The sequence below is a fragment of the Rhinoraja longicauda genome, chromosome 31, assembly GCF_053455715.1.
Source record: "Rhinoraja longicauda isolate Sanriku21f chromosome 31, sRhiLon1.1, whole genome shotgun sequence".
Classification (NCBI taxonomy): domain Eukaryota; kingdom Metazoa; phylum Chordata; class Chondrichthyes; order Rajiformes; family Arhynchobatidae; genus Rhinoraja; species Rhinoraja longicauda.
The window spans coordinates 6,676,371-6,702,214 of NC_135983.1; the positions used below are offsets into that span (position 1 = coordinate 6,676,371).

Here is a 25,844-nt window from a genome sequence, read left to right on the forward strand (position 1 = left end):
AAAAAACCTTTATTGTCACTACACAAAGTACAGCGAAATTAAAGCAGTCCAGATGATGCAATCACACACAGCAGACAGTACAAAGCAGACTGTTAATGTTTTGTAAAATCCCTTCATCTATGTTATTCAATTACAGCATTTTACATACTTGACATATTCTTGTTTAAAATTTGATTTATTAAACAAAATCAAGCATTTCAGTTATTAACATAACATTTAATCTAATACATGGAGTATTCTTCGTGTTTATAGAACTTCTTGAAGTACTTTACAAACTTTTCAAGTATTTTCTTAAGTCCAGTCACTAATGCAAAGAAACAGCAGCTTCGTCCTACAAATTCCATGAATGGTGATACAGGATATGGTAATATTGTTGTAACTGGGAGCAGTAGTGCCATGACTAGACTTGATTGGAGGCATTAATTGAAGTCCCACATGGCAAATAAGGAATTTAATTTCCATGTAATAAGTTTGAAAGGAGTAGCTATAATCAGTAACTGTGACAATGAAACTATTACATGATCAAAAACACACAACAGTTCTAGGGTTTGAAGAAGGGTCCTGACCTGATATATCGCCTATCTAGGTTCTCCAGGAATGCTGCCTGACCAGTGGAGTGAGTTACTCCAGCACTTTGTCTTTTCTTTGTCCCAGGCCTATGTGACTTTGCACTAGCTGCGGCACAGTTGTGCCTTAACTGCTTTGTGAAAAAACCTTGCAAAGCTGCTAAATAAAATGGGCAGTTAAGGACAGCACTGTCTGTTGTCTTGGCCATAGATGCCTGAAAGTGGCGTTGCAAGTAAACAAGGTGGTGAACAAGGCATTTGATATGCTGGCCTTCACCAGTGAGGGCATTGAATATAGAAGTTGGTATGTTATGAAGGCAGTTGTACAAGATGTTCGATAGGCCATATTTGGACTACTGTGTTTGATTTTAGTCACTCTGCTATTGGAAAGATGCCATTTAGCTGGAAAGAGTGGAAAATAATAGTTTTACGGAGATGTTCCCAGGACTCAAGGGGCTAAGTTATAAGAAAAGGCTGGATATCCTCGGACAGGAGGAGACTGAGGGGTAACCTTGCAGAGGAGTATATAATCATAAGGGGCATAAATGGTGTGAATGTCCAGAATATTTTTCCTAGGGTTGGGGAATTAAGAACTACAAGGTGGACTTTTAAGTTAAGAGAGGCAAGTTTTAAGGAGGGACAACTTTTTCCACACAAGATGGTACGTATATGGAATGAGATGTTGGAGGAAGTGGTTGAGACAGGTACATGTGGACAACCACATGGATAACAAAAGTTTATAGGGATATGGGCCAATCCTGGGCAAATGGGACTAGATTGGATGGGCAGTTAATCGGCATGGATGAGTTTGGCAAGCGGGCTTGCTTCTGTGCTGTATGACACTATTAACTGGAATTATGAATGGCTGTTAGGTGAGTCACCGTGTTGTGGATCCACTCCCCATGTGGGATCACATATTGCACTGAAAACTTGTATTTTACTGAGAAAATGTTAGGTGCTGTCTTCAAATAAAATATTAAACCAAGATCTTGACTTCTCACTTGGGTGAGTGTGAATGGTACTTACTCTGGCACTATTCAAGAAAAGGCATGTGTTGATGGATATTTTTGTGCGGTTACAATATGTTCATGAAATAACATCATTAAAATTAATAATATGACAGTTCAGTTCTATTATTTGAGAGAAGCCGAATGTGAAATTCACTGCTGTTTTTATTTGCCACATTACAATTATGATTTGCCCTGTACTTAATTAACAGTAAAATCATTATTGCGGTTGAAATAGACAGAATGATAACGTGCATTTATGTACTGTTTATTATGCAATGTAACATGGTAGTGGTGAGAATTTGGTGCCATGAGGAGCAGTTGAATTGACAAGTGTTAATTATTACTGCTGTAAATTCAATGTGGTACAACATGCTGGTCTTGGATTAATTGATGATATCTGCATGGAAAGTGGAAAATTTAGATTAACCCTTGATAAAACTGGAAAGGAAGTCCTTTCTCAACCAGCCTGACTCCACCCATTATCACATACTTAACACACTTGAATGTATGTAACATCTTACACGAGGCTTTGAGAAGGGGTTGTGTTGGGTTTTTTTAAAAGTGGGGTTTTGGCGATTCTGTGGGATGCAGGGATAGAGAAAGAAAATTCAGAGCATTGGGTCTGGGTAATATTGGAAGGAGTAGCTAATAATTGTTTAATCAAGGTAGTGGCGAGAGAAACTTCCATTATGGGGCATGATCTCAACCTTTACAACTGTGGACTTGGAGATCGTGAGTATTTAGCACTTCAAGACTACACCAAACTTTTGAGTGGAGAGCCGATAGGGGCTATGATGGGTGGGCAGTATTGGTGGCTGGATGTGTCTGGGAGGAATGTAGATTAGAAGAATTGCCAGGAGAGTTTTGAAGTAATGAAATGAAGGCTTGATTAAGGTTTCGGCATCTTTGTAATGTTGACACATTTATAATGTTGACGTATTGGTCATTAATGTGCAATGAAGCAGATACATTAGCATCAGTCATGGCCTTTTTTCAAATATAACTGAAGGGAACATCGTTGTACTTGACAATTGCTTGATGTAAAGCAGAGCTACTTTTATACATGGCAGAGTGTAGGTTTAATTTTTAGCATGTGAATAGGAAATAATGTAATAAAAGGTGAGAAATTGTGGGGTTTTTTCAGTTACCCAGCACATGAGCATTTATTATCCATTGTCAGGCATTTATTACCCATTCTCGATTTTGAGGACACCAGAGGACATTCTGAATCAATTGCTTTGGAGTCACATAGACCAAACAAGGTAAAGATGGCAGACTTCCTTCCCTACTGGGTATCAGTGGATCATATGGTGTTTTAAATGATTCTGGTGGTTTTGTCATGTTTGTTTGTAATGATTGGAATTCATTTTCATTTAAAGTCATGAGTACAGGAATTGGAGGTTATATGGTAGTTGTACAAGATGTTAGTGAGGCTGCACGGAGTATTGTGTTACATTTTGGTTACCCTGCTAAACAAAATATGTCATTAAACTGGAAAGAGTGCAAAGTAAATTTGCAAAAATATTGCCAGATCTTGTGGACCTGAGTTATAGGGAGAGGTGGGAAGATTAGGACCAAATTCCGTTTAGTTTAGGTTAGAGATAAAGTGCGGAAACAGACTCTTCAGCCCACCACGTCTGCGCCGGCTAGTGATCCCCACACACAAACACCATCCTGCACACACTAGGGACAATTTACATTTACACCAAGCTAATTAGCCTACAAACCTGTACATCGTTGGAGTATGAGAGGAAACTGGAGCTTCCTGGAGAAAACACACGCAGGTCTCGGGGAGAACATACAAACTCCGCACAGGCAGCACCCGGAGTCGGGATCGAACATGGGCTCTGGCGCTTTAAGGCAGTAAGGCTATCGCTGTGCCACTGTGACTGAAAGAGACTGAGGGGTGGTCTTACAGGGTATAAAACCCTGAGGGGCATAGATAGGGTGATACATAAGGTGATGTACACAGTCTTTTTCAACAACTAGAGGGCATAGGTTTAAGTTAAGAGCGGAAAGATTTAGTGAGGAGCAACTTCAAACAGAGAGTGGTGCATATATGGATGAGTTGCTGGAGAAAGTAGTTGTGGCAAGTACAAAAACAACATTTAAAAGACATTTGGACAGCTGCATGGATAAATGTTTAGTGGAATATATGGGCCAAACACTGGCCAATGAGACCAGGTTAGATGGGTGGAATGAGCAAATTGGGCCAAAGGGCCTGCTTCGGTGCTGTATGACTCCATGCATTGTGGGGGTTAATCCTCACACCAGGCATTTCAGCATACGTTACATTAAAAGTCATCTTGAATTTTTACTGAGAATATTCTGTATAACTATGCCTTGATGTTATCCAATGTACTTCAGTCCAAAGAACTAACTTTTAAATTGTGTAAATTCCTTGTTCATTTCTTTGGGAGGGGAAAATCACTTGAACTCTCCAGAGAATGGTCCTCTACCAGATTGACCCTGCTCCACAACTCTGCCCACGGACTGTAAATACCCTGAAAAATGTGGGGCATTTGCTATAACCTAGAGCTACCTTTCTGCAAAGGAAGGCTTTGAAGAAATCCTTAACATGTTTAAAACACTCTACAGATTTTATGCAAATGAGAACATTTATTTTTTGGAGATCAAGACTTCAAACTTTGTTCAGAACAGTGTCTACTATGCAGCAGCATCACTGATGCTCAATGATATTGAGACCTGGACTGCCATAGCCAAGATTGTCAGGACATTGTCCCCAAAATGCTTAATTCACTGGGAGGATAAGGGAACAATGTCAGCATGTTGATATGGACTACAGTATTTGAGGCCCTAATTACACTTGGGTCAGCCCCTTGGGCAGATGAACACTTTTAGACTTTAGGCTTTAGAGATACAGCATGGAAACAGGCCATTCAGCCTACCGTGTCGAAGCGACAGCGATCACACCAAACATTGTACTATCCTACACACTAGGCCCAATTTGCAGAAGCCAATTAACCCACAAACCTGTACCTTTTGGAGTGTGGAAGGAAACCAGAGATCTCTGAGAAACCCACGTGGTCACAGGGAGAGCGTATAAACTCTGTACAGACAGCACTCGTAGTCAATATCGAACCCGCTTCTTTGGTGCTGTGAGGCAGTAGCTCTACCGCTGCGCCACTGTGCCTTGGTGCTATGATGTTTGCATGCACACACCAGACTCCCAAAACTGGTACTGTAAATTCTCTTAGCAAAATCCTGTTGCTAGCTCTGACTTGACAAGGGATTACCAGGCAGACAGAAGAAAGGAGTCGGGCAAATTTTCCAAGAAACCTCAAATGTACCAAATCCCCATTGCTTCACATTGTGGAATGAGCATAAATGGCAGAAGGAGCACATCACCTTTTAAAATGCCAACCGGCCTGTTCAGTGATGCACAACCTGTCCCACCAGTGGCACAGTCTGTAATTTCCACAATGACTTGCCACCACTCCAATTTGGAAGATGATAGAGAGTCATCCTTGGTTCAGAGGGGCTACCCAAAATGAATTGATGTAATAGTTGCAATCCATATCTGATGCTTATTCTTAATGAGACAAATTACAGGTTAGACAGGTGAGCGGTTTATAAGGTGGTCTATAGAAAGATAGAAAAATAAATGTAGGAGTGGGCCATTTGGCCCTTCGAGCCAGCACAGCCGTCCAATATGATCAGGGCTGATCATCTAAAATCAGTACCCCGTTCCTGCTTTTTCCCCATATCCCTTGATTCTGCTAGCCCTAAGAGTTAAATCTAACTCCCACTTAAACATTCAGTGAATTGGCCTCCACTGCCTTCTGTGGCAGAGAATTCCACAGATTCACAACTCTCTGGGTGAAAATGGCCTACCCCTTATTCTTAAACTGGTTCTGGACTCCCCCAACATCGAGAACATTTTTCCTGCATCTAGCCTGTCCAATCCTTTAATAATTTTATGTTTCTATATATACAAAGTGGCCTCCGAATAACTATATTTCTTTCCATTACCATTGTTTCCACCTTGTACGCTAATAGAAAGCAAATTGCATCAGGTCCAGGGGAAAACATTCAAGCATTTGTTAATGTTTGGTTAGTTGAGAGATACAGTTTGGAAACAGGCCCTGCGGCCCACCGAGTGTGCGGACGAACAATCGCCCCATATGCTAGTTGGATCCTACACTTGAGACAATTTACAGAAGCCAATTAATCTACAGACCTGCACGTCTTTGGAATGTGTGAATAAACCGGAGCATCCAGAGAAAACAGGCGAGGTCACAGGGAGAACATGTAAACTCCAAACAGACAGCACCGGTCGTCAGGAATGAAACCTGATCTCTGGCGTTGTAAGGCAGCAACTCTACCTCTGCGCCACTGTGCACCTAATCTTTGTTCTGTAATGGTCAAAAGAGATGTATGACAGGTGCAATGGAAAGGCAGCAACTCTACCTCTGCACCACTGTGCACCTAATCTTTGTTCTGTAATGGTCAAAAGAGATGTATGACAGCTGCAATGGACGCAGTCAAATAAAAGAAGCTGCAGTCTCTGGTTATATTCGTATTGATTGTTAAAAAAGGCATGCATTAAGGAAACTGGTGCCGAAATACACATCCTGACTCGCACAATGATACAATTATCTCCAAGTGTGCAGTTGTGCTGGAAAAAAATGCTGACTTTGCTAGATACTCATCCTTGCTAACAAGCAGGTCCTCTACAGTGGTGTATGCAAAAGTTGTGCCAGATTGATTTACCCCTTCACCAGTCGGATATTGTTTACTTTCTTCTATTTTGCTACATTTCTCATATTGTCTTTCATTTAGCTTCACTTTGTATTCTCTTACTGTTTGTTTGCCAATTTCTCGCCTCTCATTTTACCACAGTTAAACTGTTCCTTCTGACAGGGATGGAACAAAATGATTAAATAGCTTAATAAAGCAGGAAATGTTGGAAATCCTCTGGGCCAAGCAGCAGGAAAGTGAAACAGAATTAATGTTTTGTGTCGATGGCCCATTATTGGAACCTTTAAAAAATATATATTTCAGATTTTCAGCATTTACAGTTGGTATTGGGCGATTGTTTTGAATTGATTACCAATGTTTCAGTTTTACAATGACCGAATCAGTGGATCTTCCTCCTGTTGCATTGCACAAAAATATATAGGTGGAAAAATTGGGGAGAAAAGCATTGTATAACTTGCATCCACCTTTTAACCCATATTTCTCTCCTCCAGATACAATTGTCTTCTAAATTTTTGAATAAAGGGAGCTACTAACTGGCATTTTGTTATCTACCACATTAAAATTGTATCTAACATATTAACCACCTTTCTTTATGCACATTCATACTCTCACACATAGTCCCTCCTCTCTTTACACCCGTGGAATTCTGATTTTGATTTGGTACTCTGCATTGCAAGTCGAGACTAGTTTCAACATGGGGGAATTAACTGATTGATTTAAATATTTTATTGAAGCTTGGGTGAGCATTTGGGGATTATTGAGTAGGATTCACCTTGACTGAAGTGTTTGTGGTGGTAGCTGGTCTGATATTGCAAAAGAATACAGTAGCAGGAAAATTAGTATGGTATTGCAGATCAAATAGAACTCGTGACTCGCAAGATTAATCCTTCTTTTAAAGACATATCGCAATAATCTGTCCATTGATGAGATGAAATGCGTTTGTAGTATGAAGGGAAAGATTGGAGAAATTCCTCATGAGTGTTGACAATAGACATTAGGTGCAGGAGTAGGCCATACGGCCCTTTGAGCCAGCACCGCCATTCAATGTGATCATGGCTGATCATTCACAATCAGTACCCTGTTCCTGCCTTCTCTTCATACCCCCTGACTCTGCTGTCTGTAAGAGCTCTTTCTAGCTCTCTCTTAAATGCATTCAGAGAATTGGCCTCCTCGCTTTCTGAGGTAGAGAATTCCACAGATTTACAACTCTCTGACTGAAAAGGTTTTTCCTCATCTCTGTTCTAAATGGCCTACCCCTTGTACTTAAACTGTGGCCCCTGGTTCTGGACTCTCCCAACATTGGGAACATGTTTCCTGCCTCTAATGTGTCCAATCCCTTAATAATCTTATGTTTCAATAAGATCCCCTCTCATCCTTCTAAATTCCAATGTATACAAGCCTAGTCGCTCCAGTCTTTCAACAAATGACAGTCCCGCCATTCCGGGAATTAACCTAGTAAACCTACGCTGCACGCCCTCAATAGCAAGAATATCCTTCCTCAAATTTGGAGACCAAAACTGCACATAGTATTCCAGGTGCAGTCTCACTAGGGCCCTGTACAACTGCAGAAGGACCTCTTTGCTCCTATACTCGACTCCTCTTGTCATAAAGGTCAACATGCCATTAGCTTTCTTCACTGCCTGCTGTACCTGCATGCTAACTTTAAGTGACTGATGAACAAGGACACCGAGATCTCTTTGTACTTCCCCATTTCCTGACTTGACACCATTCAGGTAATAATCTGCCTTCCTGTTCTTTCCACCAAAGTGGATAACCTCACATTTATCCACATTAAACTCCATCTGCCATGCATCTGCCCACTCACACAACCTGTCCCAGTCACCCTGCATCCTCATAGCATCCTCCTCACAGTTCACACTGCCACCCAGCTTTGTGTCATCGGCAAATTTGCTAATGTTACTTTTAATCCCTTCATCTAAGTCATTAATGTATATTGTAAATAGCTGCGGTCCTAGCACCGAGCCTTGCGGTACCCCACTAGTCATTGCCTGCCATTCTGAAAGGGACCCATTAATCCCTACTCTTTGTTTTCTGTCTGCCAACCAATTTTCTATCCATGTCAGCCCCCTACCCCCATTACCATGTGTTGAGCAAGTAATCTAAAGAAATCTTGCTTGTGCTACCTTGTAACTCATTGTCCTTGCTTTTCTGGAGCTGCCTTCAGTTCTGGAAGGACAATGGTAAATTGATACTTGCCACTTATTTTGATAATCTATTCCATAGGTCAGTGAATCCTTCTGAAAATAAATACTTCCTGGCATTATACCTAATCTGTGGCCCCTGTTTTGTTTAATGACCCAGAGAGATTCTCTTTCTCTTATTTTAGAAACCTCAAGGTTTCAAGGTCAGTTTATTGTCACATGTACCTCCAAGTTGTCTGGTGTCAATGTCCTCTCACATTATTGAAGGTCAAGATGCACTCATTCGGAGTTGTTGGGTAGGCACTCTGTAGCTCTATCTTGGGGAGAGTGGGAAGGAGTAAAGGTTGGGCTCAAAGTGCCCTGGAGGAATGCAAACTCCCCATGACCCCTGTGTATTGCTGACCTATGATTGCTCATACTGGAAAAGGAGCATGCAGAATGGTATTGAGCTTGTGCGTTGGGAGCTCACCGAGGCCAGCCACGGACAACAGACCATCTTATGAACTACCTATCAACTTCACTTAGCCCACCTATGCCTGGGTTCGCAGATCCTACATTGGGTTCAGTAACCACCTCGCAATTCTCAAAATTGTAATGGACATAAGTCATCCATGATAACAAGGGACTGCCGAAGAAAAAGGCGAGATTATGACTAGATAATGTCTTTTGTTGCAATTTACAAACACTAAAACATGTTACTTTTTGCTGCCCTCCGGGTTCCCTCCCGTCCCGTGCCGTGCACACACGAAGCTGAGCTCGCCATACTTTAAATGTGCCTTAAATAAGGGCCTGTGCAATATTCTAAGTTATTGGACAGTACGTGCATTAGATTGAGTTTAATTGTGTTTTGGATTGTTTCTCCCTCGTAGCCTTTCTGATTTTTAACTTGGAATTAGCCAGCACAATTATATCATTTCACCTTGATGGTCATCTATCAGATGGAGGAGAAACTGCAAAAGTTCATTATTTCACCCAATCTTCAGTTCGAAAAGAACATTAAAAAAAAAAAATTCCATGCCGCTTGTCAATTCTCTCAGGACATTCCAGAGTATTTAAAAGTTTAAATGTAGTCGCAGTTCCAACTTTGTGCATAGTAATTTTTCTCAAATGGCAGCGTAATAATGACAAAATAGTCAAATTTAGAATGTTAATTGTAGAATAACATTAGCTAAGGCACAGGTGACCACTTTGCATCTAATATTCCCTTGTGACCTTCAGCAGCTACTTGAAGGCAATGGCATCTAATATCATCTAATGCAGAAGATGGCATTTCCCATATTGATGTGCTCGTTGCACTGGAGTGTGTTCAGATCTTAATACTCTGAGCTGGGTGGCACAGTGGTGCAGCGGTAGAGCTGTTGCCTCACAACGCCAGAGAGCCCGGGTTTGATTCTGACTGCAGGTAATAAAACCTGACAGAGAGAGAGAGAGAGAGATAAAACTTGATGATATTTAGCTCTCCTACCCCCTAAATTTTGAAATGTTAAAGCTAAATTATGGAGATTCAGTAATCCATTAACAGTGCAGGCTACTGATCAAACTTGACATTGTGGTAGTTTGGTTGTCCCAGTTATTCATTCCAAAATAATACAACAGCAGATCATGTTTATTTAAGAATTATTCTGGGTTCTAGTGCTTTAGTTTTTTTAATCTGGTGGATTCTGACTTTGGGTTAATAACTGTTAAGACTTTTAAACTCCGTTCACTGAAAGTGTTGTCTTAAAGCCTAAGAGTAATTATTTTCAAAAGTAACTGTTCGCTTCATACATAGTTATTTCAGTCCTGCTTATAGAATCTAAACAATGTATATTTAAAAAATGCTGGGCAACTTGTTCAAGATTAATATGATTTTGATGTCATTTGTCAGCTGGCTCATAGTGACTGCAATATTGTGACCTTGCTATGCAGTCATGTTGACATTTGTGAGAAAAAAATGATTTATTAAACTATGTTAACCTTTAGTAAACACATTCTGTAACAGCTTTTTAGCACATGTTTTTTAATGCATAATTTATAATTTTGGTATTTAGCTTAACATTGTAGAAGTGTTAATAAAATATTTATGTTTTGATAAAATTAAAATTTATTTTCATATATTCAAAAATAGTTGTATTGACATTGAGATATTCTGTCTCACTATCAATCCGACTGGTCAAAATAAAAATAACTGGCATTATTAACTGCTTTTACAAAGTGCCGGTGCAAATAAAAGTAGATTGTGCTATTTCCCACTCTTGATTTGCACGTCAGCTATGCAGCCTTGAAATGATGTGTTGAGGACTTCACAAGACAGGATGCGAGTAAAATAAATCATTATTGCTTTCCTTTTTATACATATATAAATTACAAGGAATAAAACATGTAGAAATGGGCAGCTTAGCTTATGTTAATGTATGTGCTGAATGCAAGTATCATTCCATTCTCCTAATTTTAGCCCTTTTCAACATGTCTTTTAGTCCTGTTTTTTTCCTTCACTTCTCAGTAAGTAGAATTTTTGGTTCTGAGATGCAAGGTTTTGAATTGAAGTTGCGTTTGAAAAGTATCATTAAGGGTCAGGACCCATGCAAAATCCCACTACATGTTGCACACTGGGTGAAAGCATTTTCAAATGAGACATTAAGCAGCTCAATCCAAGAAAGATCCCATGATAGAATTCTGGGAAAGAACAGGGAATCTTGTCCCTTGTATTCTCACTAATCCCTTAATTTAAAATTCCTAAAACAGATTATCTGATCATTGTCTCTTCTTGCCTGCTGCAGTTTTTGTAAATCAGCTGCCTTATTTGTTACAACACTGGCTATTCTTGAAAACGTACCTGTATTTCATAAATAGAATGTTTTGTGATGTCAGTCATCATGACTGTATAATTTTCTTTTGAAAGCATCTAAGTAACCAACTTCAACTGTATTCAGCTGAAGTGAGTTCTACTATGACCGAGGGAGTAAATTTCTTATTTTCCTTTTGGATTTATTAGTGACCACCTTGTTCCTGAGAGCCAGTTCATGAAAAATATTCAACAATTTTAACAGTAAAAGACCTATGCCATATGGAGCTCAGATTAAAAGGAGGAAATGCAGCATACTAGGCTGGAATCCCTTTATCAATTAATTAATTAAGTAATTGCAGTATATTCCACATTAATACATTGAAGGCAGTTATCATATCATATATAGCCGGAAACAGGCCTTTTCGGCCCACCAAGTCCGTGCCGCCCAGTGATCCCCGTACATTAACACTATCCTACACCCACTAGGGACAATTTTTACATTTACCCAGCCAATTAACCTACATACCTGTACGTCTTTGGAGTTCACGTGGTCCTCCAGAGCTCGTCTTGGGCAATATATTCGGAGTTATTTGCAGGCTTCCAAACAGTAGTTATAATATTGGGGATAGCATAAATCAGAGTATCAGAGGCGCATGTAAGAGGTAACACTGTAATCATGGGAAACTGTAATGGGGAAATTGGTGATGGATTTGGAGATGTTGAGATACAAAGGGATCTAAGTGTTGAGATACAAAGAGATCTAGGTGCCCTTGGATGCCAGTCACTAAAAACAGGTTGTGCAGGTGAACAAGCATTTCAGTTGGCAAGTATTATGTATGCTGGCCTACACTGCAGGCCAAGATACATCAATTGTTTTGTGTGGAGTAGATTACTACAGTTGTATAGGATCTTGGTGGGACCATGTCCAAAGTATTGAATTTTTGTCTCTTGAAGACTAGACATATTTGTTATAGAAGGACTGCAGTAAAGGTTCAACAGATTGATTCCTGAGATGTTGGGACTATTGTATAAAGAGAAATTGGGGTTACAGGCCCTGTGTTCACCAGAATTTAGAATAATGAGATCTCTTTGAAATGTACAACATTCTGACGGCTACATTTGCTGAATGTTGGGAGGATATTTCTGCTGACTGAGTCAAAAATCTGGAATCTTGAGCTAACATATTTAGGACAAGATGTAAACTTAGAGGAAGGTGAATTCACCACTACAGAAGGCTGAGGAGCCGTTGAAGTATTAAAACAAAGGTGTTGGATATATATGTGGATGAATAGATTTCTTGACACAGAGTTTCACTTGGTATGGGGGAAAGAGTTGGAATAAGGTATTGGGACAGGATCAGGCATGATCGGATTGAATGGACTAAAGGCTATCTCCAGGTAATGGACAGGTTTAGTTTTTACAGGCCAGAAGTCGATTTTGTCTGCAAGTCAGAAAATGCACAAAATCTGCACAAAAAGCAGTAACCATTTATTACATCATTCTGTGGTGCAATAAATGGCACAAAAAAAAGATTGATAAGAAAGAACAATTCCGAAAAGTCGATCGAATGAAAGAAAGCTAGTTTTGTTCATTGGAACAAATGTACATGTGCACATCTGACCTCTGAATTTAATAATGTTATTTGAGCTAATTTGTATGTAGAGGTGTCCATAAATTCTGTGTTCTTAATTCGGGGGCAGCCTATATTCCTATTTGTCTGTGTTTCTCAAACTAACCTGAGACACTTTTAATATTTGAAATAAAATATTATTTTCTGGTTACTTACCATTGGTAATGGGGCTAGGCAGAAATTGGCTGCTGTATTTCTTAAATTACGGCATGAAACATTTCATTTGTTTTGAGACTGTAAAAGGGAAGATGAGCTCTTCAAGCTGTTTCATGAAATTTATTTTTAAATGGCCTCTTTTATGTGGGAGAGTAGGTTAATTCTATTTTGTTTTCTGAAATTGGCTTGATATTTAATAAATGAATGTAATCCTGTTTGGCCGCTTAACGTGCTATGCCAAGATGATTTCTGTATTATTCATTGCACCTACTTGGATAAAGGGTTTACACAACAAATAGTACTTTCTTGGTTTTATGAATGTTTTATATTAAAAGCTGGTAGTGGAGTGAAACAATCATTATATGGAAATAATAGCTTTTTTATTATTGTGTATTACATCTTTGAATGATGTTTGTGCTATTTTGGTATTTGCTGGACAAGCTTTGCCTTTGTGCTGCTACTGTTTAATAGTGCTGTTTAAAGAACAGTTTTATTTCTAAATCTTATTCTTAAGCCCTCTTTAATTTAACATTTCTGATTCCTTGTTTAATCTCGTTCTGTTTGATAATTTCCTCATTTCTACAGAAGGTGATGAAACCTTTCTTGGGAATTATCCCAATTTTTCTCTAATTGGCCTTCACCCACATGATTAACTTGAGGGGATAACAGACTCTTTGACAGAGAAGGTTTCTTTGACAGTTGATCTAGATTATTTATTTCAGGGTGCCATTATGGTTGATCTGGCACAGGTCTCCTTAGTTCAGTTGCAGACTATGTCCTCCTTAGCTCAGTTGCAGACTTCCAACGACATTCCCAGGTTAAACTGGCAACAAATGAGTTGCATTGTGATCTTGCTATTCTCTTTGGTTTAGATCCTTGTGGAAAGGCCAGCTGGTGCATCAGGGAAACCTTTACAATTGGTCGATGTGAATAATATATAGTTGCATTACTACTTGTACCACAAATTAGAGATGGCTCAAAGGGAGTTATGCAGTTGAGCCCGTTTCCATGTTGTATCTCTAAACTAAATAATGGGTATTTATGTTTAAAGAATTGTATTTAACCAATGGTGCTAACTTTACATCCAGGGAAAATAAATACCATTAAACCCTTTATAATGTGCCTTCATTTGTGCAGTAGCTCGTATAATCTTGTGATTTACGAATGGGCAGTGTCTCCTATTGCTTGTGACAGTGACTTGGTTTTTGGTCACTTGCTACCATTCACATGGATGGAATGCTAGGAACTAATTTTTAATTTTGATGGATGTTAGTTTAAATACTTTATCATAATTTGTGTGGCAAAACTTGCATTTCAATCTCTTAATTTAAACTTTGTTGTTAGTTTTCAGCATTGAATCTGGAAGGAGCCATGACAGCAGGAGGAGGAACAGATGATGATATTCCATTGGGAGAAAGGAAGACTGTTACTGATTTTTGCTACCTACTCGATAAATCTAAACAGCTCTTCAATGGCTTAAGGTCAGTACTTAAATCAGGTGGTTTCGCTTCCAACTTCCAATGATTGTTTTCCTTTGGTTAAAGTTTTGCTATCTCTTTTAAAAAAATTCCAGGAAGAAATTGCACTTGATTGTATATTTTGATCATCGTGCTGTCTTATTCCTTCAATGCTAGTATGCGGTAAAGGTACGGCTTCAAAAATGTTCCTCACATTGGCCTCCCTTTTCCTCACATTGTCATAGATAGATACACATGTCAGTTTGGTGATTTCATTCATATAAAATCATTTCTCGAAGAAATCTATATATTGAAATGAGACTAGAGAAAATTGCTGATCCAAAGGGTGTGCTAATCTCAAAATGATGTTCCCTATGCTTACTTTCTGAATTTAATGAAAGGAAATATGTGGTGTATGTGGCAGATGTTTGAAGACGCAGCAGAAGGCAATATCAACGAATACACAGACTCTGTCTTAGGCTACATAAGTAAGTGCATCGATGATGTGGTTCCAAAAGCCACCATTTGCACTTACCCGAATCAGAAACACTTGGTTGGACGGGAAATCCGTGCTAAACTTAAAGCACAGACTACTGCCTTCAACTCAGGCAACCTCGACGCCTACAAGGTAGCCAGATACGACCTCCGGAAGTCCATCAGGAAAGCCAAGAGAGACTACAGAAACAAAGTGGAATCTAACTACTACAGCTTGGACTCCAGACGCATGTGGAGTGGATTACGCTGCATCAGACTACAAAGGGAAAAACAGGAGCACTGTTCAGCCTACCGCATCGCTCTCAGACGAGCTTAACGTCTTTTACGCCCGGTTCGATGCAGACAACACAGCGCCCACCCACCATGAGTCCACAGGTGTACAGGGGGACTACCACAGGTGTACAGGGGGACTACCACACTGTCCTTACAAACGGCAGACGTGAGGCGGTCCTTCAAAAAGGTCAACGACCGCAAAGCTCCAGGGCCGGATGGCATTCCAGGGCGGGCCCTCAGAGCTTGTGCTGATCAACAGGCAGGGGTGTTCACCAACATCTTCAACCTCTCTCTGAGTCAGTCTGTGGTTCCCACCTCCTTCAAAGCATCCATCATCGTTCCTGTCCCAAAGAAACCAGTAACCTCCTGTTTAAATGACTACCGTCCTGTCGCACTGACATCAGTCATCATGAAGTGCTTCGAGCGATTAGTCAAAACTCACATCTGCTCCTCTCTCCCTGACACCTTGGACCCTCCAGTTTGCATATAGACCAAACAGGGCCACGGACGATGCCATCGCCATGGCAATACATACTGCGCTCACCCACCTGGACAAAGGAAATACATATGTGAGAATGCTCTTTATTGACTACAGCTCGGCACTCAATACTATTATTCCCTCAAAACTCGTCCCCAAACTCCTTGATCTTGGACTGGAGACTTCCATCTGCGGATGGATATTCGATTTCCTGACGGGCAGGCCCCAGGTGGTGAGAATTGGCAGCAACACCTCTTCCTCACTGATCCTCAACACAGGCACACCACAGGGCTGTGTGCTCAGCCCTGTCCTGTACTCCCTGTTCACACACGACTATACTGCTAAGCACAGCTCAAACAGCATCCTAAAGTTTGCTGACGACACGACCATCTTGGGCCTCATCACAGACAATAATGAGACGGCCTACAGAGAGGAGGTAAAGGCACTAAACAGCTGATGCCAGGAAAATAACCTCTCTCTCAATGTCAGCAAAACTAAAGAGGTGATCGTGGACTACTGGAGACAGCGGGGGAGTGGACACCTCCCCATCCACATCGGTGATGCTGAGGTTGAATGGGTCAGAGGCTTTAAGTTCCTCGGGTGCACATCACTGAGGACCTTTCCTGGACACTGCACACGGACACAATAACAAAGAAGGCCCGCCAGCGGTTCTTTTTCCTGAGAAGACTGAGGATGTTTGGCATGAACGCCAGCATCCTCACAAACTTCTACAGGTGCACCATCGAGAGCCTGCTGACGGGCTGCATGACAGTCTGGTACGGGAACTGTTCTGCCCACAGCCACAAATCACTACAGAGAGTGGTGAAGACGGCACAGCACATCACTGGCAACTGTCTCCCGGCCATTCAGGACATTTTCTACCGGCGGTGCCTGCGGAAGGCACGCAGTATCATCAAGGACCACAGCCACCCAGCACGCAGGCTGTTCTTCTTGTTACCATCAGGCAGGCGATACAGGAGTATGGCTGCGCGTACCACCAGACTTAAGAACAGTTTCTACCATCAGGCCTCTGAACTCATAAACACATTTCACATCATATATGTTGATTATTTTAATATTATCTTTTTACCTTACTAAGTCATTTTAATCTTATTTATCCTTGGAATATTACTGCTGAGGTGACCCGTTGTCTTGTCAAATACATTTCAGTGTACCGTTGACCCCGTGCCAACCTACATGTATGACAAATAAAAATTGAAATGAAAAAAAAAGAATGGTGTAGCAATAATATAGATTTGATGGAATGCACATCCCTTGCTAGATATTGGAAAATCTTGCTAAAACTGGTTTGCATAAAGCTTAATGAAGCAGATGCAATTAGGAATTGCAATGACAATGAATGGTGTAGAATTAATTGCATTTGTGATGCATAAATATGGAAAAAGCTTGATATAGTCTGTCAAGGAATATGGTAAAGTGGATCACATTTTTCATAAAAAAGGCAGATGTTGGCAAATCCTGAAATTCAACTGGTGCTGGTTGCCTTAATTCAGCATACGACATGTATTTTTGATGCCCAAAAAGTGCACCTGAAGATTGGAGTTACTCTAGATTCATGTCCTCCAATTCTTTGCTTCCTAAATATTTAATCAGCCCTTAATGGCGTTGGTCTTGGTTCTCCTGAGGCATTGTGACCCTTTATAGCATGTCAATATCTGCATTTTCTTACCTGAACCTCGGGCACTAGAATTTCTTCCCTTCCTTCCCTTGTTTCCTCTTTGCATCTTGTGTCAGTTTTTAATTCAACCGGTATACTAGACATTTGGTGATTCCTTCCTAACCTTTCTTCCTTGGGCCCCATAAATGCATTTTTTTTACAGTCTAAATTTTTAACCAAACAGCTGAGAAATCTGTATATTTCTTATAAATAATAGGAAACTGAAGTAAAATGAGGTGATGGCGTGTAATTGTAATTCATCTTGAAAGCCAAATTTCAGATCAGCTACAGTGCTCGCACAAAGATAGCTGCAGTCAATTAAAGCACACAAAATGAAGAGAGCATTCCCTTGAGTCACCTCCTGATGTAAAGTATTGCTGACTGCGGTACCCTTTATCCTCTTACTGACTAGCCTTGTCACTACATGCAATGTGTAAAACATTGACAAATAAAACATGAACTGCACTGTGTGACTACTCCAACAATTATATTTATATAAATGATATTTAAGGGTAACTTACTGAGAAGCTTTAAATATTTTTTTGAGTTGGCTTTGCCTTACATATTTCAACTATATTTTGAAATAAAGCCTTTATTCCACAAGTAAATAGTTCATCCTGGAGTTTATCAAAATCAGTGAATCATTTGCTGAAGTTGTCAATCAGTGTCTCTGTAGATCAAATGTAGTATTGAAATACTAAAAAGGAAAGTTGGAATTATTTCTGTTTGAGAAATATGATAGGTTTGAGATAATGGGATGGTGGAAGGGTAGTTGGTGGGAGAAGAGCAAATGTGAGAGGGAAAGGCGTTTTGTCCTAGTAGCTTCAACACTTCATGTTCAAATATTTAGATGTGATTTTATTGTGGTAGCCGGTCAGGACTGACAAGGATTTGCTACCACTCTGGACATGTAAATTTTGAATCACTTGTGATGGCAATGTGGGAATGGCTGCAAATGGGACAGGAGGTACGCGACATGGTGGGTAGAATGTGAGATGGTGTTCTCCCCCTTCCACCTATGCTGGGCATCTATCTGTTTCTGATGCATAAACACAAGGTTCTCACCAGTGTCTCAAAAACTCTAATTTGAGCCGTCATCGGCCTGGAACTCACAAGAATCAGTGTTGCAATATTTTTCCCCAAGAAGGCTTAAATGTGTCTTTGAATCCTTGCCTTGTTTGCCTGGTAATCTTCCTGTGATTGGGTGTTTGGTATCAAACCTCTGATCTATGTGACTGGTGCAGTGAAGGCAATGGGATGTAATTATTGCCTGAGTATAAGAGATTTTTGTGTGATTGTGAAGACTGTCTATCCCTCTGGTGAATTTGGGGAATTTTGCTGAGACACCATTGGTACCATCTTTCAACAGTTATAATGTTCTTGCACCAATTAGTCCAAGGCACAGAAGTATATTGCAGGGCACTGTTGTCCGGTGGAACAATAAGCATTAAACAGGTCTGTGGTCTTCATTTTCAAAGACCCTTGGCCTCAGTTGTTCAAAGGATATGCTGGCACATTGAAGGCAGTGGCAAAGTTGGCAAATTTCATCATCAATACTTTTTTTTGCTGTGAGATTGCTCCTGAAATATAGGAAGTTATTCAGATACATCAGGACCTTGCTGTAAATTTATTATCAGAGGGGTATGTTGTGTAGCAGGTAGAGGACTTTTTTTTGGTGATGTTGAGGGCTAGGCCCATTTTCATTGAATAAGTCTGTGGTGGCTGGGAGTTTGGTGTCCGAGCAAAAACAAACATTGCCTGCATATTGCAGCTCAACTATTCTACACTGGTTCTGGAGTGTAGTGGCTGTAGGTTTGATAGTTTACCATAAGTTCTGAAGATTAGCTCTGCTTCCACTGGATGTTTATTGAAAGTGAGGTGCAACGTTGCAGCCAGAAAATGTCGGACTATAGCGGCAGCCTTGTTTGATGTCAATTCACTGAATTGGGTTCCTCTGCAGCCCTGTGTGTTATAGTCATTGCTTGCACATCATCATCATGAAGGAGCGCAAAATGGTGCTGAATGTCTGTGGGCAGCTGAATTTGAGGAGAGTATTCCACATCCCATATAACTGATGTAATCCAAAGCTTTAATGAGGTTGATAGCATAACATTGAGGAATTGCCTGTTCATGTGTTGTACAATGTTTAAGCCTAGCCACAAATATTCTGTTATTAGTTCCTGAAGAATACAGTTACTTGGCTTTTATTAAATATAGCTGGTAGAATTGAAATGGTTCAGTTAATTTCTAAAACCTTGAGCCGAACGAAAACCTTGATAACATTTCTAAAGTGAATTTCCTGGATTGTTTAAAAACTTCTCATCAAAGGTTTTTGGACATATTCCTGTTGTATCATTGATTTTGAACATTCCTGTTGTATAATATATATTTTTTTAAAGTAATGGTCCATAATTTCCTATGATTGAAATGAATGATGTTTACCATGCTTTATATAGCAAAAAGCACATCCACTTTACACGAGGGAGCTTTACACAAGCAACACATTTTTGCTTCGATTGAACTATCTGGTCTTTGGAGAGCTGTCCCTCTCCATCATAGTTTGTCAAATGGTGTGAAGTTAAGTTACTTGTGCAGGAGATAAACTGAACTTGCCATGTTAAGTCTTGACCACTTTCAAGTCTTGAGTCGTAATGATGTCATGTGTATTAATTACCATGTCACCCAACCTCTGGTACTGAATGGGAATATCTTTATTTGGTTTTAATTGTAGTCTATTTAAAAGTACACTATTTTGTATTATTTTTAGACTTTCTCTCTTTATCTAAAGTTCCATCAATGTGTTTTTGTTCTAAATTTGCTTCTGTTATTGTATTTACTCGCTTCTGCACTCAGTTTCTTCCCCTTTACCTATTAAAGTTGAGTTTGACTTGATTGTATTCATGTATTATCTGAATGGATAGCATGCAAAACAATGTTTTAATTGTACCTCGGTACACGTGACAATAAGAAACCTAAACAGAGACTTCTAACTAATGGAAATACCATTAGATGCCCTGTGTCTGAAAATTACATTCCTTTGTTTCTACTGACCATTGCATTGGTCGAAGTTACAAAAAAAATGGTAATGCTATTATAACGTTTGCCGATTCCGAAGGAAGTTGCACAGTGCTCTTTTAATTTATTTTAGTTCTCCCTTGTTGAATTGTTTCGCCTTTGCTCTTCGTTGTGCTCGTTTTATGAAATTTGAAGGTGCAAATGTTTTACATTAGATTATCCAGGTACTTTGTTAATGAGCCCTGTGGCAGAGAGCCTGTAAACTAACATGTAGTCTATTGTTGGGTAAAAGCATCAAACATTTATTTATTAACGCAAGTGTTGAGATTTAACAAAAGAGTAAAATTTTCCAACACATGTATTATACCGAAACTGAAACTTGATTACGTATTTCATTGCAAATTGTAAGGCAAGTAAATTTTAACAAATATCATTTACCTCATTTACTCGCTCATGAATAATAGACTGCAGTTCAGTATGATTTGCTGAAGTCAAATGTCCTGTGAATTTCGCTAATTTGGAGAATTAGACTTTGTCATTTTGCTGCTGGATATAAATAATGTGGCTTGCAGCTGCAATTTACTTCCATATGGTAGTTTTGATTATTCCAGAATGCTAACAAAAAACTGGACAGCAGTGAGATAATGTTGATCTGAAAAGACATCATAAACTGATTTGGAAATTGATTTCTGCCAGTTTTCTGCCTGGGGGTCTCTCTGCTCCCCGCATTGGGGAGTTGCCCAGATGGTTGGTGGACAGAGTGAATGTGGGGAAGGATTAAGGTTCATTTTAAATGCATTCAAGAGAGAGCTAGATTGAGCTCTTAAGGATAGCGGAGTCAGGGGGTATGGGGAGAAGGCAGGAACGGGGTACTGATTGAGAATGATCAGCCATGATCACATTGAATGGTGGTGCTGGCTCGAAGGGCCGAATGGCCTCCTCCTGCACCTATTGTCTATTGTCTATTTGGGGAATTCAGTTGAGGATAAGGTTGAATTGGTGGGGTGGGGGAAGGAGTGGTAGATGGTGTTGCGAATGTCTCACTTGAGGGGTTTAGATGATGGGTGGAGTCAGGATGGAGGCCACTGGGCAGAGCCACGGGATGTCAAGAGTAAAAAAAGGGGTGGGGGAGAATGGGTTGGTGTGGTGGAATAAGAATGCAGTAGGAAATTCCAGCTGTCAAAAACCACAACTGATGGGGTTAGACTGGTCCCCTTGTGGCCCAAATAGCTTGCAGACCATGTATCCATGAATGGCTTGCCATGCGACACCTCTGCACATATCTGAATGTGTCTGTGCAAGGATGGCCTGGACTCAATTTAACCTGCTGAGAGCTGTAGGTGAAGTGCCTTATGTAATTTAGCAATTGGGTGTTCGTTACATTCCTTTGTGTGGTGCATACAACGTTGTGCTTTGGAAGAACATTTCTGAGCCATTGCCTCGTCATTCACAACAACCATAAAGCCTATTTTGAAATGACCCAGTTTGATGGCATGGTCCTTCAATGCTTTCTCTAGCTTAAGGACACTAGATAAAACAGAAAACAAGAAAATGGTTGGAAAAGGACTGAGAAATACAATTAATTCATCACAAAGACGTCCTTGCCTGATGTGAAATACAAGGTCATTTGGCTGATGGGCTATCATCAGACAAGATTTAATTTCATTCCACGGCCCATTAATTTCCCATCTTTTCAGTCAGTGATAATGCGCACATGATATACACTGTAACTGACATAAACTGAACTTGCCAATAACTTAAAAATTGAAAGGTTCGATCAGTTGCTTTTGTTTTCAGCATCAGAGTTTGGGTGGGCTTGTTTTGCAGAGAAGAGAAAGATAATTGATTCTTCTCGTGTGGTCTAATATTACTAAGCTGTCTCTGACCAAAATTTCACATGCCATCTTCTGTTTTGATGAAGTTTATGTAAAAAGAAAGGACATTAGTGTTTGTAGCAACAAACAATCTGCTGGAACTCAGTTGGTTGAACAATAATACGTGGGAGGTTTTAGACAGCTGACATCTTGGATCGGGACCCTTCATCTGGACTGAAACAGGGGCGATATAGGCAGTATAAAGAGTGAAGAAGAGAGGTGTGGCAAGAGCTTGCAAACGGTGGTTAGATGGAGGTGAGGAAGGGTTGATTGGTAGATAGAATCAGGGAGGGGAGGGTGGAAATACAGACAGAGGCAGGGAGCTGATAGGTGGTTGCAGCAAAGGGCTGCAGATGGAATCTGATAGGAACAGCAGGTGATGCATGGAACAAAATAAGGGAGGTATGGTGGACGGGTGAGAACAATGAGGAAGGGAGTGTGTGGGTGATGGACAGAGGGAGTGGGTAGGGAAGGGAAAATAAACTGGGTGAGGGGAACTGGGGAGAGGGGCGAAGTGTAAACATACTGGAAATTTAGGATCTTCAATAATATGTTTTTGGTTGGTAAACAGATGTGCTGATGCAGATTTTTTTTAACACATATATTGGCAGCACAGTACCACTACTGTAAAGTGGCCTTTCATGTGAAACAAGACAATGAACAGCGGGTGTTTTTTAAGTAGCTGAGACATTACCATGAGCTCAAGTCAGCTCTTTCCTAAAAATAACAAACATGTCCCTCGCATGGGAAGTTTGTGTATATGGTGAGTGGATCACCATTTGCCTATTGAGAAAGAAGAATTCAAGCAAATTCATCTACATTCCCGCTTTAGTTAATATTTATTAGACGTCATCAACAAATATACATTTAGCATTAGGAGACTCGATGAGGTGGGGGGGGGGGGGAGGAGTATTTTTAAACCAACCATTTGATAAAATAACAAATTATCAAATTAATTTGCTTCGATGGTTTGTGTTTTGAAAAACCTTCAGTGTCATTGCTATTTATTAGTTTAACCATACATTTGCATATGAAGCTTTTTCTTCGTTCAGAGGGAATTAGAAATCCTGAGAAATTGGTGGAGGTGGAAAACTCTCAACAACATTTAAGAATCATGTGGGCAAGCATTTGAAATGCCGAGGAATGGTCGGCAACGGATCAAGTGTCGATAAATGGGATCAGAATAGATAGGTACTGAATTATCAGTATAAAAGGTCCTGGTTCTGGGCACTATGATCCTCAGTTTTTAATCAGCTACAGGAAGATGGATAGCTGTAATCACAATGCAATTCTCAAACATTGCCTCATTTTCAGTTTTATAGAGCACAGAAACAGGCCCTTCGCCTAACTCATTCATACCACCCAAAATGCGCACATGATACCCATATTCCTCCAAACCTTCCTGTCCATGTACCTGGATAAATGTCTTTTAAGTGCTGTTATCGTACCTTCCTCAACTACTTCCCCTGGCAGATTGTCCCATACACTTACCATCCTCTGTGTGAAAATAGATTCCTTTCAGGTTCCTATTAAATCTTCTCTCTTTCCCCCACCCACCTTAAACCTATGCCCTCGACTTCTTGATTCTACAATTGTGAGAAAATGACTGTATTCACCCAATATGCCCTAAATGATTTTATTCGCCTCTGCGATAATCCCTTGGTCTCCAATGCTGGAATTATGTCATACCCTTTTCAACCTCTCCCTATAACTGAAAGGGTGACTAAAACTGAACACATTATTTCAAATGTGGGCCATCAACACCTTGTACAACTGCAATAAAACATCCCAACATCCATACTCAATTCGTAGAAACATAGAAAATAGGTGCAGGAGCAGGCCATTCGGCCCTTCGAGCCAGCACCGCCATTCAATGTGATCATGGCTGATCATCCACAATCAGTACCCCGTTCCTGCCTTCTCCCCATATCCCTTGATTCCGCTAGCCCTAAGAGCTCTATCTAACTCCCTTTTGAATGCATCCAGTGAATCAGCCTCCAATGCCTTCTGAGGCAGAGAATTCTACAAATTCACAACTCTGGGTGAAAAAGCTTTTCATCACCTCTGTTCCAAATGGCCTATCCCTTATTCTTAAACTGTGGCCCCTGGTTCTGGACTCCCCCAAAATCGGGAACATGTTTCCTGCATCTAGCTTGTCGAATCCTTGAATAATTTTATATGATTCTATAAGATCCCTTCTCATCCTTCGAAATTCCAGTCAATACAAGCCCAGTCGTTCCATTCTTTCATCATATGATAGTCCCGCCATCCTGGGAATTAACCTCGTGAACCTTCGCTGCACTCCCTCAATAGCAAGAATGTCCTTCCTCAAATTCGGACCAAAACTGCACACTATACTCCAGGTTTGGTCTCACCAGGACCCTGTGCAACTGCAGAAGGGCCTCTTTGCTCCTGAACTCAAATCCTCTTGTTATGAATGCTAACATGCCATTAGCTTTTTTTCACTGCCTGCTGTACCTGCATGCTTACTTTCAGTGACAAGGACACCCAGGTCTCGTTGCACTTTCCCTTTTCCTAATCTGACATAATTCAGATAATAATCGGCCGCCTTGTTCTTGCGACCAAAGTGGTTAACCTCACATTTATCCGCATTAGACAATAGGTGCAGGAGTAGGCCATTCGGCCCTTCGAGCCAGCACCACCATTCAATGTGATCATGGCTGATCATTCTCAATCAGTACCCCGTTCCTGCCTTCTCCCCATACCCCCTGACTCCGCTATCCTTAAGAGCTCTATCTAGCTCTCTCTTGAATGCATTCAGAGAATTGGTCTCTGAGGCAGAGAATTCCACAGATTTATAACTCTCTGTCTGAAAAAGTTTTTCCTCATCTCCGTTCTAAATTGCCTACCCCTTATTCTTAAACTGTGGCCCCTGGTTCTGGACTCCCCCAACATTGGGAACATGTTTCCTGCCTCTAATGTGTCCAACCCCTTAATAATCTTATGTTTCGATAAGATCCCCTCTCATCCTTCTAAATTCCAGTGTATATCCAGTCGCTCCAGTCTTTTAACATATGACAGTCCTGCCATTCCGGGAATTAACCTAGTAAACCTACGCTGCACGCCCTCAATAGCAAGAATATCCTTCCTCAAATTTGGAGACCAAAACTGCACATAGTACTCCAGGTGCGGTCTCACTAGGGCCCTGTACAAATGCAGAAGGACCTCTTTGCTCCTATACTCAACTCCTCTTGTTATGAAGGCCAACATTTCATTGGCTTTTTTCACTGCCTACTGTACCCGCATGCTTCCTTTCAGTGATACTGCATCTGCCATGTATCTGCCCACTCACCCAACTTATCCAAGCCACCCTGCACCCTCATAGCATCCTCTTCACAGTATCTCCTACGGTTCCACGCATTGAAGTCAACTTTGGTCTTCGAAGGGCCTTACTCTCTTTAGTGACTCTTTTTTCTTTAATATACTTAGAAAATCTCTTTTAGAATCTCTGTAATCGTCTCTCTCAAAGCTATCAAGTTCCTTTTTCTTTGCTCTCCTGATTCTCTCGAGTATACTCCTGCATTCCAGATAGTCTGGGGA

General features: G+C 40.5%; 1 protein-coding gene across 2 annotated transcripts in view; it reads left to right on the forward strand.

Annotated features, from left to right (window-relative positions):
* Positions 1 to 25,844, forward strand: part of scai (suppressor of cancer cell invasion) — a 97,235-nt gene that overhangs the window by 29,510 nt on the left and 41,881 nt on the right. For both annotated transcript variants that reach the window (XM_078426037.1, XM_078426038.1), the window contains exon 2: positions 14,358 to 14,494. In XM_078426037.1, coding sequence (XP_078282163.1) covers positions 14,385 to 14,494 — 110 coding nt within the window. In that variant the 5' untranslated portion in view covers positions 14,358 to 14,384. The remainder of the gene's footprint in view (positions 1 to 14,357; positions 14,495 to 25,844) is intronic.